We start from the raw sequence: 21067 nt of genomic DNA, 5'->3' as shown, positions 1-21067 counted from the left end.
TCACACCCCCTCCACTGCCCCTCACCCCACCCCACCCCACCCCACCCCTCCACTCCCCCTCACCCCCTCCACCCACTCCCCCTCACACCCCCTCCACCCGCTCGCCCCCCTCCATTCCCCCTCAGCCCCTCCACTCCTCCTCACCCCCTCCACTCCCCCTCACCCCCTCCACCCCCTCCCCCTCACACCCCCTCCACCCGCTCACCCCCCTCCACTCCCCCTCACCCCCTCCACTCCCCCTCACCCCCTCCACTCCCCCTAACCCCCCTCCACCCCCTCTCCCCCCTCCGCTCCCCCTCTCCCCCCTCACACCCCCTCCACTGCCCCTCACCCCACCCCACCCCACCCCATCACCCCCTCCACTCCCCCTCACCCCCTCCACTCCCCCTCACCCCCTCCACCCCCTCCTCCTCACACCCCGTCCACCTGCTCACCCCCCTCCACTCCCCCTCACCCCCTCCACTCCCCTCACCCCCTCCACTCCCCCTCACCCCCTCCACTCCCCCTAACCCCCCCTCCACCCCCTCCCCCTCACACCCCCTCCATCCGCTCACCCCCCTCCACTCCCCTCACCCCCTCCACTCCCCCTAACCCCCCTCCACCCCCTCCACTCCCCCTCTCTCCCCCCTCCACTCCCCTCTCCCCCTCCGCTCCCCCTCTCTCCCCCCTCCGCTCCCCCCTCCGCTCCCCTCTCCACCCTCCGCACCCCCTTTCCCCCCCAACCCCCTCCACCCCCCCTCTCACCCCCCTCCGCTCCCCCTCTCCGCTCCCCCTCTCCCCCCTCCACTTCCCCTCACCCCCCTCCACTCCCCCTCAGCCCCCTCCGCTTTCCTCTCCACTCCACTCCCCCCTCAACCCCTCCACTCCCCCCTCCCCCTCCTCTCCCCCCTCCCCCTCAACCCCCTCCTCCTGCTTCACCCCCCTCCTCCCCCTTCACCCCCCTCATCTCCCTTCATCCCCCCTCATCCCCTCCTTTCCTCCTCACTCTCTTCTCTCCCCCTCCGCTCCCACCCTCACCTCCCTCCCCTCCTACCTCCGCTCACCCTCTCCCCTTCCTCTCTCCCCCACCCACCCACTGCTCTCCCCTGCACCCCGAACACACCCCTCACCTCCTTCACTAGCCCTCGGCACCTCCCCTCTCCCGCACCCACTCACCCCCTCCTCTCCCCCTCACATCTCCACTCCCCCCTCACCCCCTCCTCTCCCCCTCACATCTCCACTCCCCCCTCACTCCCTCCTCTCCCCCTCACATCTCCACTCCCCCCTCACCCCCTCCTCTCCTCCTCACATCTCCACTCCCCCCTCACCCCCTCCTCTCCCCCTCACATCTCCACTCCCCCCTCACCCCCTCCTCTCCCCCTCACATCTCCACTCCCCCCTCACCCCCTCCTCTCCCCCTCACATCTCCACTCCCCCCTCACCCCCTCCTCTCCCCCTCCTCTCCCCCTCAGCCTACTCCTCTCCCTCTCAAACAAACTCTTCACCTCACTTTCTCCATTAACCTGGGTGTGTGTGTCTATGTGTGTGTGGGTGAGTGTGAGTGTGTGTGTGTGTATGTGTGTGTGAGAGAGTGTGTATGTGTGTGTGAAAGTGAGTGTGTGTGTGAGTGAGTGTGTGTGCAGGTGTGTATGAGCGCATGTGTGTGTGAGTGAGTGAGTGTGTGCGTGTGTGGGAGTGGGAGTGTGTGTCTGTGAGTTAGTGTGTGAGTGTTTGTGTGTGTGAGTATCCACGTGTGAGAGGGTGTGTGTATGTGGGTGTGTGTGTGTGAGTGAGTGTGTGTGTGTGGGTGTGTGAGAGTGTGCGAGAGTGTGTGTGAGTGTGTGTATGTGGGTGTGAGTGCGAGTGTGTGTATGTGTGTGTGTGAGAGTGTGAGTGAGTGTGTGTATGTGAGTGTGGGTGAGTGTGTGTATGTGGGTGTGTGAGAGTGTGTGTGAGTGTGTGTGAGTGTGTGTATGTGGGTGTGAGTGTGTGTGTGAGTGAATGCGTGTATGTGTGTGTGTGAGTGTGTGTGTGAGTGCATGTGTGTGTGTTTGTGTATGTGAAAGTGAGTGTGTATGTGTGTGTGAAAGTGAGTGTGTGTGTGTGAGTGAGTGTGTGTATGTGGGTGTGTGAGAGTGTGCGAGAGTGTGTGTGAGTGAGTGTGTGTATGTGGGTGTGAGTGTGAGTGTGTGTATGTGTGTGTGTGAGTGAGTGTGTGTATGTGGGTGTGTGTGAGGGTGAGTGTGTGTATGTGGGTGTGTGAGAGTGTGTGTGAGTGTGTGTGAGTGTGTGTATGTGGGTGTTAGTGTGTGTGTGAGTGAATGTGTGTATGTGTGTGTGTGTGAGTGTGTGTATGTGGGTGTGTGTAAGTGTGTGAGTGTGGGTGTGTGTGTCAGTGTGTGTAAGTGTGTGTATGTGGGTGTGTGAGTGAGTGTGTGTATGTGGGTGTGTGTAAGTGTGTGTATGTGGGTGTGTGAGAGTGTGAGTGAGTGTGTGTATGTGGGTGTGTGAGAGTGTGTGTGAGTGTGTGTATGTGGGTGTGAGTGTGTGTATGAGTGTGTGTATGTGGGTGTGTGTGAGTGTGGGTGTGTGTGAGTCAGTGTGTGTAAGTGTGTGTATGTGGGTCTGTGAGTGAGTGTGTGTATGTGGGTGTGAGTGAGTGTGTGTGAGTGTGTGTATGTGGGTGTGAGTGAGTGTGTGTATGTGGGTCTGTGAGTGAGTGTGTGTGAGTGTGTGTATGTGGGTGTGAGTGAGTGTGTGTATGTGACATGTCCTCGCAATCTAATCTGCCCGGCCCACCCACTTGGCAAACGATTCACAGAGAGTCGGACTGGGAGGCCATTTGGGCCATCTGGGCCCTGCTGTTGCCGCCCCCCCCCCCCCCCCCCAACCCCCTGGAAAAGGCCTCGGCAACCGAAACACAGGGGGCCGAAATCCGGAGCAATGCGGAGCGGCGGAATCCGGGAATCTCGGCGATGCTGCGACCCCCTTCCCCCCCCCTCTCCGCCTCCTCCCGCCAGGCCCCCCCTCGGCATCCCCTCCCCCTCCTCCCCCCATCCCCCAAATCCTCTCACGCACCGGAGGAGAGGTTAAATAAATAAATAAATCCAGGCAGTCAATCCTACGCTAACTGCGGCTCGGTGAGTGGTTGGGAGTTAATCGCGGTGCACAATTAACATTTGTAAGCGCCACTCGACAAGGCAGCTAATTGTGACGGGGTCGGTGGCCCTGCCTGGATGGATGCCATTAGCCTGCATCAGGAATATAAACACTCCTCACACACAGAGCAAATCTAACCGGCGGCCATTAGAGTGAGGCACGGCCTAACCAGCCTCCCCCTCACACATCAGCAGAGACGGGCCTACTGCGCAGGCTGTCGACGGCGTGAACAATCGCCCCCGGCAACGAGAAAGGCCTTCCTCTGCCGAGGGGTTCGGCCCTATTCGAGACGTTTAATCTGTCCTTGGGCGCAGGCCTGGACGTCGGGCGAGGCCCAGCCTTTGTCGACCATCCCTAATTGCCCCCTCGGACCGGCCGTGACTCGCTCAGGCCATTTCAGAAGGGGCGGGGTGGGGTGTGGAGGGGGGGGGGAGCTAAGCGTCGACCACATTTGTGTGTGTGTTAGGTCACAAGGGCGGCCTGGTGACTAGCACCCCTGCCACACCGCTGCCGGGAGCCCTGGGTTCGATTCCGACCACAGGTGGCTGTTTGTGTGGAGTTTGTACTTTCTCCCCGTATCTGCGTGGATTTCCTCCGGGTGGTCCGGTTTCCTCCCACAGTCCAAAGATGTGCAGTTGGGTGGATTGGCCGTGATAAATTGTCTCTCAGTGTCCAAAGATGTGCAGGTTGGGTGAATTGGCCGTGCTAAATTGTCCCTTAGTGTCCAAAGATGTGCAGGTTAGGTGGATTGGCCGTGCTAAATTGTCCCTTAATGTCCAAAGATGTGCCGTTTAGGTGGATTGGCCGTGCTAAATTGCCCCTCAGTGTCCAAAGATATGCAGGTTAGGTGGATTGGCCGTGCTAAATTGCCCCTTAGTGTCCAAAGATGTGCAGGTTAGGTGGATTGGCCGTGCTAAATTGCCCCTTAGTGTCCAAAGATGTGCAGGTTAGGTGGATTGGCTGTGCTAAATTGCCCCTTAGTGTCCAAAGATGTGCAGGTTAGGTGGATTGGCCGTGCTAAATTGCCCCTTAGTGTCCAAAGATGTGCAGGTTAGGTGGATTGGCCATGCTAAATTGTCCCTTAGTGTCCAAAGATGTGCAGGTTGGGTGGATTGGCAGTGCTAAATTGTCCCTTAGTGTCCAAAGATGTGCAGGTTGGGTGGATTGGCCGTGCTAAATTGTCCCTTAGTGTCCAAAGATGTGCAGGTTAGGTGGATTGGACGTGATAAATTGTCCCCTTAGTGTCCAAAGATGTGCAGGTTAGGTGGATTGGCCGTGCTAAATTGCCCCTTAGTGTCCAAAGATGTGCAGGTTAGGTGGATTGACCGTCCTAAATTGCCCCTTAGTGTCCAAAGATGTGCAGGTTAGGTGGATTGGCCGTGCTAAATTGTCCCTTAGTGTCCAGAGATGCGCAGGTTGGGTGGAGTTATGAGGATAGGGCGGGGGAGTGACCCCAGGTAGGGTGCACTTTCAGAGCGCCTAGCTGAGCCGATGGGCCGAATGGCCTCCTTCCATGTAGGCCAGACCGGGGTAAGGACGGCAGATTTCCCCCATTCCCGAAAGGGGACATTAGTGAACCAGATGGGTTTTTAGTCACGACAGTCGACGATCGTTGTCACGGTCGCCGTTACCGAGACCGAGCTTTATAATTCCGGATTCTGTTCACTCAATTTAAATTCCGCCAGGTGCCAAGGTGGGGATTCGAACCCGTGATTTCTGCGCTCTTCGCGCAAGAGAGGGCACCGCGAGCAGATGGCAGGCGCTTGGCCTGCCACCCGGCTGGTAGTTCGATGCCGTCAACTGTGACGAGCTTTCTGAGTGCAGCTCGCAGTCTGCAGATCTCCTGACTCTGGCCAAGTGGACCGGCGCGGAATAAAAAGGCTCGGGCCTCTGGACTCGAGTCAATTAAATGGTCAGTGAGAAGGACTGATTAACGTGGACAATGGCTGCTGGCACCGATCTCAGGCGGAGTCAAGTTGAGTGATGGACCCCGCTAAAATGGATGCCACCCTAGACTCGGAATTCACTGGTCGACACCGAGGAGCTAACAGACTCTATAAATCCCACCCTGTGAGACGCAGGGAGAGGACATTTTCTGCAGGCTTTGGCCTCGGGGCCTCTCGCATTGTTGTCTACTGAACTCCAATCTCCCGACCCACGTTCTCCACTCCCCCCGCCACACTCGCCACTTTCAAATACCAGCACCCTTCAATCAAACTCGGCCTTTTCCTCCGGAGCCTCAACTGTGCCCGGTTCCCATCCTGCACAAGCTGCCATTGTGGGACAGAGAGACACACTGCAAATGGCCGCCATTGTGGGACAGAGAGAGAGACACTGCAAATGGCCGCCATTGTGGGACAGAGAGAGACACACTGCAAATGGCCGCCATTGTGGGACAGAGAGACACACTGCAAATGGCCGCCATTGTGGGACAGAGAGACACACTGCAAATGGCCACCATTGTGGGACAGAGAGACACACTGCAAATGGCCGCCATTGTGGGACAGAGAGACACACTGCAAATGGCCGCCATTGTGGGACAGAGAGAGACACACTGCAAATGGCCGCCATTGTGGGACAGAGAGACACACTGCAAATATCCGCCATTATGGGACAGAGAGACACACTGCAAATGGCCGGCATTGTGGGACAGGGAGGGAGGCGCACCGCTGTTCCTGCGTGTTCCTATCTCTATACCAGCCTGTGATTTTCCACCCAATAGGATAAGTGAACCCTCCCAGGCGGCATGTTGTCCAGTGGACATCTGTTGTATACCGAAGCGCCTGGACTCGACACGTGTACAGAACATGGTGGCAGCGGGATTCTGATTAGCCAAGCCCTGTGCAAACAGAGGGAAAGAGCTGGGGCGGGATTCTCCGCTCGCTGACACCAAAATCCCGTTCGGCGATCGGCCGGAGAATCACCATTTGCGCCGGAATCAGGGGGGACGCCGCTTTCGCGATGCTCCGCCCCCTCCGAGAGTAGGCCGCATGCCAAATCGACGGCCCTCAGGGCGTTGCCTGGGGCCCTCCCCCCCCCCCGGTGCTCCTCTCCCGACCGGCTGCGTTCGCGACGCCGTGGGTCTCTCAGGGTATTACCCGTCGGGAACTCGGCGTGTCGGCTGCGGGCTCAGTCCACAGTCGGGGGGGATCCGCGGGCAAGGGGGGTCTTTGTCAGGGTCTGGGGGCACTGTTGGGGGAGTGTTCTGGGGCTCGCGAGCCGGCCAATGGGGGGGGGGCACTATTCGGCAGGCCGGGTCCGACTGCAGCCGGCACCAATCACAGTACTGTGTGGGCTCTTTGAGAGAGCTACCCATCACCAATCAACACCCCCTCACCACCACCTCACCTGCTCTTTCCCCCCAGATCCCTGCAGACTTCCCTCCTTCCAGTAAGTCTCCAATTCCCCCCCTTTTGAAAGCTCTTATTGGATCTGATTCCGCCGTCCTTTCAGGCAGCGCCTCCCAGATCACAACAACAACTTGCTGCGTTTAAATTCTCGTCTCCCCCACCCACCCCCCCAACCCCAACCACTCTGGTTCTTTTCCAGACATTCCTCAATCTGTGTCCCCCTTCTGGCAGCCCACCCTGCCACCAACCGGGAAACACTTTCTCCTCATCCACTCCATCCAAACCCCCACCCACCTCATGATTTTGAACGCCTCAATCAAATCTCCCCCTGTCACCCTTTTGGATCTAAGGAGAACAATCCCGGCTCCTGCTGGCCTCTCTGCCTTGACCAAATTCCCCCCTCGTCCTTGATTCCATTCTGGTCGGATCGCCACCCCCCCCCCACCCCGGTCGCACCCTGCGGGCGAGGCCTTGGCATCTTCCCTCGAACGCGGGGCGGGGGGGGGGGGCCCCGGAATAGAACGCAATCCTCCAACCGAAGCCTGAGGCCTAACCGGCGTTTCATAAAAGATTGGCGACAACCCCGCTCGCTTTCGCGAGCCGCGCCTCTCTAAACAAGGTCAAGGATGCCGAACTCTTCCTTTACCGGCCTCCACGACTTGCGTCGCCACCTTCGGAGGCCTTGCGCGCCTCTAGGCCCAACGGACACGCGACGGCACTATCCGGAAAGCGGGGGTGGAGGGGGGGGGTTGGGAAAACACAGCAATGCCAAAACCCCTCCAGGGGGCGCCCGGGGAGTCTCCAGGGATCGAACGTTAATCACTTAGAACACCGTGGCGAGATCCACGGGAAATAATTTAAAGATTGAGACTGGGGAGCAGGGAAATAAGCCATTTATTAATTTTTTAAAAAATATTCCGGGGGGAATTTCTGCTGTTCGGGAGGAAGGGGTTCGGAGCCGGGGCGGACCCAAGTTATCTGGCCAATCTGGTCCGTTTTTTCTCCGAGGTGGGGGGCGAGCTGGGTTCGGTTTGGGGGTGGCGGCGGGGGGAGGGCGGGGAGCGACCGATCGGTGCATCGCCTTATCGAGACGTCTTCAGGGGCAGGTGCGCAGCAGGAGTGGAAACGATTGATTTTTCAGGTGGTTGTTCATATTGATGTTCTTGCTTATAATCTTTCATGACCAAATATTGGCCTCGAAAGATTTAAACCCTGTTAGCGGTGCCGGGGATGTGTGCAGAATCTATTCATGAATGCTGGCACATAACTCTCCTGGCCATTGCCAAGTGGAGGCTACGCTCCATGTTTAATTCATGAAGCAGCTGGCGGAGACACCGGCCTCCTTTCCTCACACTCAGTTAGTTACCAGCGCCGCCGCCATTGCTATCTCCTGACACCGAGAATGAGGGCTCAGATTGAGATGACTGAGAGTTCTCTGGGTGGGTGGCCTGCCCGGGCAAGGCAGCGGCCCAGGACTATCGCCTCACATGGCCCCGTGGCTCCTTCCTTCAGAAAGGAGAAGGCCGAGAGTTGACCCGATCGAGGCTTCCGATCGAATTCAAAATGGCCTCTCACTGGTCGAGGCACCGCCGTGAGGAATGAACCAGGGAACGGCTGCCCCCCCCCCCCCCCCCCCCCGAAGCTCTGGCTCCATGGAAACAGCCGCACTGGGGGTGGACATGGTCTTTCTGCCTGCAAGGGACGCTGGGTGCGAGCATATGTGGGAATATGCTCGTGAGAGAGCAAAACGCAATCCCCGGCCGATAATTTTAAGTCAGGTGTTCAGTGTAATTCTGATCGTGCTCAGGATTGCTTAGCGAGTGCTGCCCGGTCGCGGAATCTCGTCTCACGAAGTACACCGAGCTTTGCAAGCGCGGGCTGGTTGGGTACTAGTGCGTTGCCCGGTGCGAATGGCCCTGCCGCAGTCTCCATGGTAACGCCTCGACTGATCAGAGTCCACTTGCCAACTAATCAGAATCGTAATGTCAGCACTCAGAAGAGGAGTTTGTCAGATTTGTCATGGGGCAGCGAGTTTGGGGGAGGGAGAGGGAAGGAGGTGGGCGGGGGGGGGAATGATAAGGCAGCGTTGTGTTTTCTGGCTTTGAGCTCCCTGTGAGAGTGAGCACCACCTTTTCAATCTTTTTAATTTAAAGAGGAGATTTAAATGCCTCAACAGCTTTATTTAAAAGAGCAGGAGATTTCAATACCTCAACAGCTTTAATTTAAAGAGCAGGGGATTTAAATGCCTTCACGGCATGATGGTCCAAAACGTGACAGCCCCAAATATTTTATCCACTTGTTACGCACATCCAGGTCTACCTTTAACAATCCCAAAGGGCACTCAATCTCTTCCAAAGGGACATATCTGCATCCTGCATCGAAAGTCCATGGATTGCAATTCGGAAACCGGGGTGATGGAATATGCACTTATACATGCGCAACTGCCTCCACCAGCTGCGGATGTGCAAACTACAACCCGCACCAAAATCACCCCTAAACTCCTCAACGTCACCCCACTCTACCCCCACCCGTCCGGCCCGAATGGTGGGTGCGGGGGGGGGGAGGGGGGCATTGGGGCACGACTCCAGGAGCTCCCTCGACACTGTCCCCATCAAACACTCCCAGGACAGGTACAGCACAGGGTTAGATACAGAGTAAAGCTCCCTCTACACTGTCCCCATCAAACACTCCCAGGACAGGTACAGCACGGGGTTAGATACAGAGAAAAGCTCCCTCTACACTGTCCCCATCAAACACCCCCAGGGCAGGTACAGCAGAAGTTGGCCATCGAGCTTAGGCATTCAGTGATATCATGACTGATCTGAGGTGATAATCCTCGACTCTACTTTCCCGCCTTATCCCCGTAACCCTCGATCCCCTCACCGATTAAAAATACGTCTCTCTCTCGGCCTCGAACACAGTTAACGACCCGGCCTCTACAGCCTCTCTGTGGTAAAGAATTCCACAGATTCACTCCCCTCTGAGCGAAGAAATTCCTCCTCATCTCTATCTGAAATGAGGCCCCCCCCTCACTCTGAGATTACTCCCTCTGGTCCCAGACTCTCCCACAGGGGGAAACATCCTCTCAGCATCTCCCCTGTCGAGCACCCCCCCACCCTGAGAATCCTCTACGTCTCAATAAGGCCGCCTCTCGTTCGTCTAAATTCCCAATGAGCACAGGCTCCGGCCTACTCAACCTCTTCTCATGGGAAAATCCCTTCATATCCCGGAACAACCGAGTGAACCTTCTCCGGACTGCCCACAATGGCAGGATATCTTTCCTTAAATAAGGGGACCAAAATTGTTCTCGGTATTCCGGCGTTGGGTGGGGGTGGGGAGGGGCATCGACTCATACCAGAGTTCTATTTTCGAGAGTTTTTGAACCACGTCAATTCTCGGGAACTGCCAATTGCGATTGCCTCTACGGTCACTGGCCGTGGTCCTGACTTCAGCAGGGGACTGGCACCCCAGGCTATCTAGTTCTCGGTGGGGGAAGAAAAAGTGAGGGACGTCAAAGCTTTTCACCATGCACTCATCAGGCCACGACGCCGGCGTACTCGACCAACTCAGGCGGCCAGCAACGCTCGGCGGTTAACTGTCAGTCACCTGGTGCATTGTCCGGGGCAGCTCCAATTGGAGTCCACGTGTCAACCAATTGCCACTCTCTTCCCAGGCGGTACAAATAGTTGTTTCCTGCCTTGCGTCTGGCATTCTTGCATCCTGCCCTGCAACACTCAGGTCTTGTCCTGCCGGACAAGTATCGATCTGTTCCTGATGGCCGAAATGGGAAAAGAGCGATTGGGAAGGAGGGAATTAGTAAGTTAGCAGATGACACAAAGGTTGGTGGAATTGCGGATAGTGATGAGGACTGCCAGAGGATACAGCAGGGTTTAGATCGTTTGGAGACTTGGGCGGAGAGATGGCAGATGGAGTTTAATCCGGACAAATGTGAAGTAATGCATTTTGGAAGGTCTAATGCAGGTAGGGAATATACAGTGAATGGTAGAACCCTCAAGAGTATTGACAGTCAGATAGATCTAGGTGAAAAGGTCCACAGGTCACTGAAAGGGGCAACACAGGTGGAGAAGGCATACGGCATGCTTGCCTTCATTGGCCGGGGCATTGAGTATAAGAATTGGCAAGTCATGTTGCAGCTGTATAGAACCTTTGTTAGGCCACACTTGGAGTATAGTGTTCAATTCTTGTCGCCACACTACCAGAAGGATGTGGAGGCTTTAGAGAGGGTGCAGAAGAGCTTTACCAGGATGTTGCCTGGTATGGAGAGCATTAGCTATGAGGAGCGGTTGAATAAACTCGGTTTGTTCTCACTGGAACGAAGGAGGTTGAGGGGAGACCTGATAGAGGTATACAAAATTATGAGGGGCATAGACAGAGTGGATAGTCAGAGGCTTTTCCCCAGGGTAGAGGGGTCAATTACTAGGGGGCATAGGTTTAAGGTGAGAGGGGCAAGGTTTAGAGTAGATGTACGAGGCAGGTTTTTTACACAGAGGGTAGTGGGTGCCTGGAACTCGCTACCGGAGGAGGTGGTGGAAGCAGGGACGATAGTGACGATTACGGGACATCTTGACAAATACATGAATAGGATGGGAATAGAAGGATACGGACCCAGGAAGTGTAGAAGATTTTAGTTTAGACGGGCAGCATGGTCGGCACGGGCTTGGAGGGCCGAAGGGCCTGTTCCTGTGCTGTACATTTCTTTGTTCTTTGTTCTTTGGAAGACACACCAGACTATTTCCACCACTCTCAAGACGAGTGCAAGGTGCAAGAAAATCAAGTGTTTTGGGGGGCCATACATCAGGGGTTGACTTATACACGGATCGACTATTATCTGAGTAAATACGGTACACGCCGATGTGATGTTCACCCACCCCAAACCCCAACGTCCTTGGATTTTGCTCTCTCCACACACACACACACACACACACACGTTCGCCTTCACTAATTTTATTACATGAATTATGCCATGTTCGTCCAGCGAGGAGGTTTGCCAGTAATTGCTACCAGGGAGAATTAATTTTATACATCGTGATGGTGTTTTAGTAAATCTGCTGATAGCTGTTATTAGCTTGGAGTGCTGACAGGGTGCGTAATTCTACAGGCTCGTCTGACAGGCTGAGCATGTGAGAATTAATTAGCTAAAGTCGGGGGGGGGTGGCGTTTGGCGAGGGTTTTAGTGCGAGGTTCTCCACTCAAAGAGGTGAGGGGTGGGAGTTGGTTACCCCTCTCACATCCTCTCCCTCCACGCCTGCATACCTCACTCTGTCCATTGGGAGAGAGAGAGATTGTAGCTGGGAGAGAGGGACAGTGGAGAAACAGACATTTCTGCACTTGGGCATTTCCCCCACCTCCACATAAGCCTCAGCAAATATGGGACACTTCTGTGTATCGAGTATATGTCCATTAATATGCCACATATTCAATCAGATGGTATCTGTATCTACTCCATATCTGTAACTAGCTCACATCTGTATCTAGCTCACATCTGTATCTAATCACATCTGTATCCAATTCACATCTAGAACATAGAACATGAACATAGAACATATAGTGCAGAACGTGCGGCAGCACGGTAGCATTGTGGATAGCACAATTGCTTCACAGCTCCAGGGTCCCAGGTTCGATTCCGGCTTGGGTCACTGTCTGTGCGGAGTCTGCACATCCTCCCCGTGTGTGCGTGGGTTTCCTCCGGGTGCTCCGGTTGCCTCCCACAGCCCAAAGATGTGCAGGTTACGTGGATTGGCCATGCTAAATTGCCCTTAGTGTCCAAAATTGCCCTTAGTGTTGGGTGGGGTTACTGGGTTATGGGGATAGGGTGGAGGTGTTGACCTTGGGTAGGGTGCTCTTTCCAAGAGCCGGTGCAGACTCCATGGGCCGAATGGCCTCCTTCTGCACTGTAAATTCTATGATAATCTATGAGAAGGGGGCCATTCGGCCCATCGAGTCTGCACCGCCCCACTTAATTCCTCACTTCCACCCGATCCCCGGAACCCAATAACCCCTCCTAACCTATTTTAGTCACTAAGGGCAATTTATTATGGCCAATCCACCTAACCTGCATGTCTTTATATCTGTATCTAATTCACATCTGTATCTAATTCACTTCTGCATCTAATTCACTTCTGTATCTAATTCACTTCTGCATCTAGCTCACATCTGCATCTAGCTCACATCTGTATCTAGCTCACATCTTACCTAATTCACTTCTGTATGTAATTCACATCTGTATCTCATTCACATCTGTATCTAATTCACATCTGTATATATTCACATCAGTATCTAATTCACACCTGTATCTAGCTCACATCTGTATACAATTCACATCTATATCTAGCTCACATCTGTATACAATTCACATCTGTATCTAATTCACATCTGTATCTAGCTCACATCTGTATCTAATTCACATCTGTATATAATTCACATCTGCATGTAATTCACATCAGTATCTAATTCACATCTGTCTCTAATTCACATCAGTATCTAGCTCACATGTGTACCTAATTCACATCTCTAACTAGTTCACATCTGTATCCAATTCACATCTGTATCTAATTAACATCTGTATATAATTCACATCTGCCTGTAATTCCCATCTGCATGTAATTCACATCTGCATATAATTCACATCTGTATCCAATTCACATCTGCATGTAATTCACATCTGTATATAATTCACACCTAGCTCACATCTGTAGCCAATTCACATCTGTATCTAATTCACATCTGTATCTAGCTCACATCTGTATCCAATTCACATCTGTATCTAATTCACATTGTATCTAGCTCACATCTGTATCCAATTCACATCTGTATCTAATTCACATCTGTATCCAATTCACATTTGTATCTAATTTGCATCTCTAACTAGTTCACATCTGTATATAATTCACATCTGTATGTAATTCACACCTGTTTCCAATTCACATCTGTTTCCAATTCACATCTGTTTCCAATTCACATCTGCATCTAATTCACATCTGTACCCAAATCACATCTGTACCCAATTCACATCTGTACCCAATTCACATCTGTATCCAATTCACATCTGTACCCAATTCACTTCTGTATATAGTTCACCTCTGTATCTAATTCACATCTGTCGGATTCACATCTATATCTAAGGGGCTGGTTGAGCACAAGGGGCTGGTTTAGCACACTGGGCTAAATCGCTGGCTTTGAAAGCAGACCAAGGCAGGCCAGCAGCACGGTTCAATTCCCGTACCAGCCTCCCCGAACAGGCGCCAGAATGTGGCGACTAGGGGCTTTTCACAGTAACTTCATTTGAAGCCTACTTGTGACAATAAACGATTTTCATTTCATTTTCATATCCAATTCACATTTGTATCTAATTCACATCTGTACCTAATTCACATCTGTATTTAATCCACATATGCATCAAATTCACATCTGTCTCCAATTCACATCTGTATCTAATTCACATCTGTACCTAATTCACATCTGTATTTAATCCACATATGTATCTAATTCACGCCTGTATCTAATTCACATCTGTATCCAATTCACATCTGTATCAATTCACATCTGTACCTAGTTCACATCTGTATTTTATCCACATCTGTACCTAATTCAGATCTGTATCTAATTCACATCTGTATCCAATTCACATCTGTATCCAATTCACATCTGCATCTACTTCACATCTGTATAAAATTCATGTCTAATCGTAGACAGATGTGAAGTAGATGCAGATGTGAATTGAATACAGGTGTGAATTAGTTAAGGGTGTGAATGATGTACAGACATGAACTAGATACAGATGTGAATTGTATACAGATGTCTAATTCACATCTGTATACAATTCACATCTGTATATAATTCACATCTGTATCTAATTTGCATCTGTATATACTTGACATCTGTATCTAATTCCAATCTGTATCTAATTCACACCTGTATCTAATTCACATCGGTATCTAATTCACATCTGTATCTAATTCACACCTGTATCTAATTCTCATTTGTAACTAATTCGCATCTGTATCAAATTCACGTCTGCATCCAGTTCACATCTGTATCTAACTCTCATCTGTATCTAATTCACATCTGTACCCAATTCACATCTGTACCCAATTCACATCTGTATCTAATTCACATCTGTACCCAATTCACATCTGTATCCAATTCACATCTGTACCCAATTCACATCTGTATCTAGTGTGTATCGAAAAAAAAAATCTAATTTCACCTGTGTTGCAATTCTGGATCAGGTGGAGCTGGAATTGGCCGCATGCCAGCTCAGGGTGCCCTGATCTAATCCACATCTATATCGAGTCCACATTCATCTCGAATACTCAGAATAATACAGAATCACAGAATAATACAGTGAAGAGGCCCTTCAGCCCATCGAGCCTGCACCGTCGCACTACACCTGACCTGCCTCCCTAACCCCAGTTGCCAACATTTGGCCCATAGCCTCCAATGTTACGACGTGCCAAGCGCTCATCCAGGTACTTTTTAAAGGATGGGAGGTAACCCGCCCCTACCACCCTCCCAGGCCGTGCGCTCCAGACCCTCGCCACCCTCTGGTTAGAAAAGGTTTCTACTCAACTCCCCCCACCTAAACCTCTGGCCCCCTCACCTTGAACTTATGCCCCCCTCCCCAAGTGACTGAACCTTCAACTCAGGGGAACAGCTGCATCCAATTCACATCTGCATCGTGAGGGTCCTTCCCGTTCATTCCTTTATTCCCCCTTTCTTTTGTCTTGCCGTTGTCGTTTTCGATCCGCGGCTGACTCATGGACATGCGTCTTTAAGTCGGGCAGCAGAGGGAATGAGGAATTCGGGAGTTACAGGAGGGGACCCTCTGCTGGTCTCTGCTAGTTTGGACAGGAGCTTCAGACCTTTTGGCATCAGAGAGAGAGATGATAATAATAATAATGATCGCTTATTGTCACAAGTAGGTGTTATGGGCCAGGGTTTAGAGAACCCCAAAGTGTATCATGGAGTTCACCAGACCCACTTTTAATAGACTGTGGCATGGGGAGCACACGGCCCACTCTACAGGTGTGGGACAGCAGAAATGGAAAAGTATTTTTTTAAAGCAAAACAATGTTTATTCTATGAACTCAAGGTAAACTTTTTGAACCAAACAGTGAACATCTTAGCAACCATCAATTCAAATACAACCCCCAAAGAATACAACACTAAGTAACCCTTAATAACTTCCCAAACAACATCCAGAAGACAAAAGAAACACCTTTTAACATTAGGTTTACATTCACGACTGAGAACATTTATAATTCTGAATTCACCAAATGATCAAGAGATAGTCTTTTCATGACAGAGAGTTCAACATTACACCTGCTCTGTCTGGCTTCAGCTCCAACACTGAAAACGAAACTAAAACACACCCTGCAGCAAACAGCCTAAAATGAAAGTAAAAAAGCTGACAGACAGCCCAGCTCCACCCACACTCTGACATCACTGATAAACACCCATTTCTTAAAGGTACATTTCTTAAACACCCATTTCTTAAAGGTACTCTCACATGACGTAGGCTTCAATGAAGCTACTGTGAAAAGCCCCTAGTCGCCACATTCCGGCGCCTGTTTGGGGAGGCCGGTACGGGAATTGAACCCGCGCTGCTGGCCTTGTTCTGCATTACAAGCCAGCTCTTTAGCCCACTGTGCTAAACCAGCCCCTATGGGCCCAGGTGGGGCGGGACTCGGTTTGATTGATTGGCTGGTGGCCAATGAATTGGCCCTAAAGCCCGTACTCTGCCCGGTAACAGTTGGTGATTGGATCCTATCCCAGTGGGATGGTTCTCAGAGACGACAGTGTGCAGTTGAGTCCGAGACAGAGAGAGAGGGAGAGAAGGACCTGCATTTCTCTCCTTCTACAGAAAGGCTGTGAGCGCTGTATTCCTGAAGCTTCAGAGAACCTGAATGAATGAACTTGCGGGAAAACCATCACAGAATACAAACAAGGACAAGGAGCTGCTCCCTCTCCCTCCAGAAAGTCTGCGAGTGCTATATTTCTGAAACCACCGAGACCTGAATGAACCTACAGCAAAACCTCAGACATAAAGCAAAGTTTGAAAAGGGGTGAAGCGCTGAAAACCACCACCTGAAACAAAGACTCCTTGTCCCTTTTTCTTATGATTTTCACCCCTATCCACCCCCTCTGTGTTTGTCTGTCTCGTGTGTGTGTGTGTGTGTGTGGTAGAGGGGTGGCGCCAAGTTAAAGTGGGGGAATTAGGAAATGGAGAATAGTTAACCACGTATTTGCTGCATATTTCGTGACAGATCGTGTTATAATTGAACAGTAATTGTATTTACATTCACAAACCTGGTGGCATAATTATTGGGCAGCCACGAGCCAAAAACTTGGGGTATTTTTATCAGAAATATTGGTTAATTCCAATTGGGGTTCAGGGGCCAATGGGGCTAGAATTGACCGCACGCTCGCCCAGGGCGTCGTAACAGTATCAAACCCATATCTGCATCTAATCCACATCTGTATCTGGTTAACATGTGTATCCAGTCCACACCATTGACTAGTCCACATTTATGTACAGTTTGCACCATTATTTGCCCTGCATTTAGGTATCGTTCACATCTGCATCTGGTCCACAGCTGCCCACAGTCCAGGTCATTATCCGGTTCACATCCATATCCAGTCCACATCTGTATCAAGTCCAAATCTGGATATAGGCCACATTCCTACAGCAGGGAGCCCACGCCGATACTTACGGTCTACATCTGTCTGCAGGCTAGACCGATGCGCATCGACTCTCGCAATCGTCTACAGATGTGCCAGAGAGAGCACCCTATCCGGCTGCATCGCAGCCTGGTATGGCAACTGCTCGGCCCAAAGATCGCAAGAAACTTCAGAGTGTGGTGAACTCAGCCCAATGCATCACACAAGCTCGCCACCCCCACATTGATTCTGTCTACACCTCCCGCTGCCTCAGGAAGGCAGACAGCATTGTCAGAGACCCCTCCCACCCAGGCTTTGCCCTCTTCCAGACCCTCCCACCAGGCAGAAGGTACAGAAGTCTGAAGACCCGCACATCCAGACATAGGAACAGCTTCTTCCCCACAGCTACAAGACTCCTCAACGACTCCCCCTCGGACTGATCTGTTCCCTGTAAGAACACTATTCACCACGCCCTATGCTGCTCTTGTTTGGCCCTTGTTCCGCACTGTAACCAATCACTGTCGATGTACCATTTGTCAATGTTCTCTGTCGATTATTCTTTCTGTCTACTATGTACGTACTGTGTACGTTCCCTCGGCCGCAGAAAAACTCTTTTCACTGCACTTCGATACATGTGACAATAAATATCGATCAATCAATAGTTGGCGCAGTCCACATCTGCCCAGGCCACCTGCACACAGCCAGGAGGCTCCATAATACAAAACGGAAGACAAGCCAAGTGCCAGGTGAAGTAGTTTGTAGCTAGCTCACCTGCAGGTCCGCAATCCCCCCCACCCCCCACCCCGGGCCCCACCAGTGACAAACCACCCGTGTTGCCATGGTGACAGTCTCCGAAACGAACAGGTGCCTCGGATTTCAAGCGCAGCAGGCCCGCATGCCAAAACCCCGGCGTTGGTCAAGCAAGAAAGGGGGGGGAGGCTACTTACGATCTGTAGCTGTAGGTAGTCTCCCAGGCCGGACGCGCTGTCCACTCGCACCAAAATGGCCTCCTTCTGCTGCGTGCTGAAGCCCACGGCGAGTCGGTCAGCACGGGTGCTGGGCCGGTCGTTCGGGGGCCAGGTGTAGGTGATGAGGGCGCCGCCCCGGCCGAAGATGTACGTCGTGCCGGCTGGAACGAAGCAGAAAAGGAGCAGAGAGGAGGTCAGCTTGGCAGAGGCTGCAGTTAGATCAGTTATTACAGAAAAAGGCGAGACTCCGTATCTAACCCCGAGCTGTACCTGCCCTGGGAGTGTTTGATGGGGACAGTGTAGAGGGAGCTTTACTCTGTATCTAACCCCGTGCTGTACCTGTCCTGGGAGTGTTTGATGGGGACAGTGTCGAGGGAGCTTTACTCTGTATCTAACCCCGTGCTGTACCTGTCCTGGGAGTGTTTGATGGGGACGGTGTAGAGGGAGCTTTACTCTGTATCTAACCCCGTGCTGTACCTGTCCTGGGAGTGTTTGATGGGGACAGTGTAGAGGGAGCTTTACTCTGTATCTAACCCCGTGCTGTACCTGTCCTGGGAGTGTTTGATGGGGACAGTGTAGAGGGAGCTTTACTCTGTATCTAACCCCGTGCTGTACCAGCCCTGGGAGTGTTTGATGGGGACGGTGTAGAGGGAGCTTTACTCTGTATCTAACCCCGTGCTGTACCTGCCCTGGGAGTGTTTGATGGGGACGGTGTAGAGGGAGCTTTACTCTGTATCTAACCCCGTGCTGTACCTGTCCTGGGAGTGTTTGATGGGGACAGTGTAGAGGGAGCTTTACTCTGTATCTAACCCCGTGCTGTACCTGCCCTGGGAGTGTTTGATGGGGACGGTGTAGAGGGAGCTTTACTCTGTATCTGACCCCGTGCTGTACCTGTCCTGGGAGTGTTTGATGGGGACAGTGTAGAGGGAGCTTTACTCTGTATCTAACCCCGTGCTGTACCTGTCCTGGGAGTGTTTGATGGGGACAGTGTAGAGGGAGCTTTACTCTGTATCTAACCCCGTGCTGTACCTGTCCTGGGAGTGTTTGATGGGGACAGTGTAGAGGGAGCTTTACTCTGTATCTAACCCCGTGCTGTACCTGTCCTGGGAGTGTTTATTGCACAGTTAGTCCTGGAAGAAGACAGTGGGAGCCAGGTGGTGGTGGGGCAGGGCCTACTCCCCGTTGGCCCAGGACGAATATTTGTCCTTGACCAATACCGCTAATGAAAAATGCAGTGACGATCTGGGTCACTGTCACATTGCTGTTTGCGGCACCTTGCTGTGCGGCCCTCGGTTGCCCCCTTCCCTCGCGTTATGACAGCGGCCTTAAGTCCACGCGGGTCCATAATGCCGCTGTTTGTCATAACGCAGAGGGAGTGACACAATTGTGATAGAGAGAGAGAGACAGAGGTAGAGAGTGAGGGGGAGGGAGAGGAAGAGAGGGGGAGTGCGACAATGGAAGTTAGAGAGGCATTGTGAGAGAGAGGGACGAGATAGAGTGAAGGAGAGGGAGCGACAGTGTGAGTGAGTGAGGGAGAGGGCGAGGGTGAGAGAGAGGGGAGTGTTTTGAGAGAGAGAGTGAGACAGAGGGAGATGGCGAAGGAGGAGGAGAGAGCGAGGATGTAGGGAGAGAGAGATATATAGCAGTGTTAGAGAGAGAGGGGGAGGCAGAAAGGGGGAGCAGCGAGGGATAGTGAGAGAGAGAGGAAGAGAGAGTCGGGGGGTTAGAGAGGGAGAGAGAGAGGGAGAGAGGAAAGGAGAGCGAGAGAGAGAGTGTGAAGGAGAGGGAGAGAAAGCGTGAGCGAGGGAGAGAGAGAGGGTGAGGGAGAAAGAGAGAGAGTGGGGGAGTGTGTGTGAGAGAGAGTGAGGGGGAGCGAGGGAGACAGCAGTGTCAGAGAAGGAGAGAGAGAGGGAAGGAGAGAATGAGGGGGAGAGAGAGAGAGAGGGAGGGAGGGGGAGAAAGATGGGGTGATTGAGAGGGAGACAGGAGGAGAGAGAGAGAGAGAGTGGAGGGAGAGCGAGAGAGACGGTAGTAGAGAAGGAGAGCGAGAAGGAAGGAGAGAGTGAGGGATAGAGTGAGAGTGAGAGAGAGACGGGGCGATTGAGAGGAGACAGGGAGAGAGAGAAAAAGAGGGGGGGAGCGAGAGAGACGGTAGTGTTAGAGAAGGAGAGAGAGAGGGAAAGAGGGAGAGAGAGAGAGAGAGAGGGAGGGGGAGCGAGAGAGAGGGCAGTGTTAGAGAAGAGAGGGAGAGAGAGGATGAGGGAGGACGATTAAAAGATGAAGAGGGAATGAAAGAGGGAGAGAGAGAATAGAGAGGGGGGGCCTTCATGGGTTAGCGGGGGTCAGAGCCCCTGTCTCTCTGCCCCCTCCGAGGGAAACCCCGGAGTTATTCAATCAGAGCAGTCTGCAGACGGAGCCGGTCTAATTGCACCCCCGTCTCCCTCGATGCCCAATCAGCCATTAAGTTATTATCACATTTTTAAAAAATGTTGCTTTTGATAAGCTCCTCCGAGCCTGTGCTGCGACTGAAACACATGATGATTAACAGGAGCGTCAATTAATCCCAATTAAGCCGGCAGGCTCGCGATCGGGTTGGTGATTTTCGATCAGCTAATAGGGTCGCCTGGGTGGGGTGCGGGCGGGGGAGGGCCTGTTCGCCCAGATCACGCCAGCGACTGCTCGCTCAAAGGACTCAGAGCAGCGTTTCAATGGCGTGATCATGCAGGGCTATGGGCGCGAGTGCTGGGAGTTCGGGTTGGCGTGGATTGGGAGTCATCTTTTTGTGTCGGCGCGGGTTTGATGGGCCGACGCCGTAGGCCATTCAGCCCGTCGAGCCAGCTCCTACCCCCCTCCACCGCCCCATTCGATCAGATCCTGTCGGCCCGCTCCCTCGACACCACTTTCCCGCGCCGGTTCCGCATGCCCTCGATA

General features: G+C 52.6%; 1 protein-coding gene across 1 annotated transcript in view; it reads right to left on the bottom strand.

Moving 5' to 3' along the window:
- The window catches only part of LOC140400210 (neurexin-2-like), a 2085493-nt gene that overhangs the window by 443871 nt on the left and 1620555 nt on the right, over positions 1–21067 (bottom strand). Inside the window, exon 7 of the mRNA XM_072489678.1 lies at positions 18116–18297. Within this exon, the coding sequence (XP_072345779.1) occupies positions 18116–18297 (182 nt within the window). The remainder of the gene's footprint in view (positions 1–18115; positions 18298–21067) is intronic.

Source organism: Scyliorhinus torazame, chromosome 24 (assembly GCF_047496885.1).
Source record: "Scyliorhinus torazame isolate Kashiwa2021f chromosome 24, sScyTor2.1, whole genome shotgun sequence".
NCBI lineage: Eukaryota > Metazoa > Chordata > Chondrichthyes > Carcharhiniformes > Scyliorhinidae > Scyliorhinus > Scyliorhinus torazame.
This window is presented reverse-complemented; position numbering and strand designations above follow the sequence as displayed.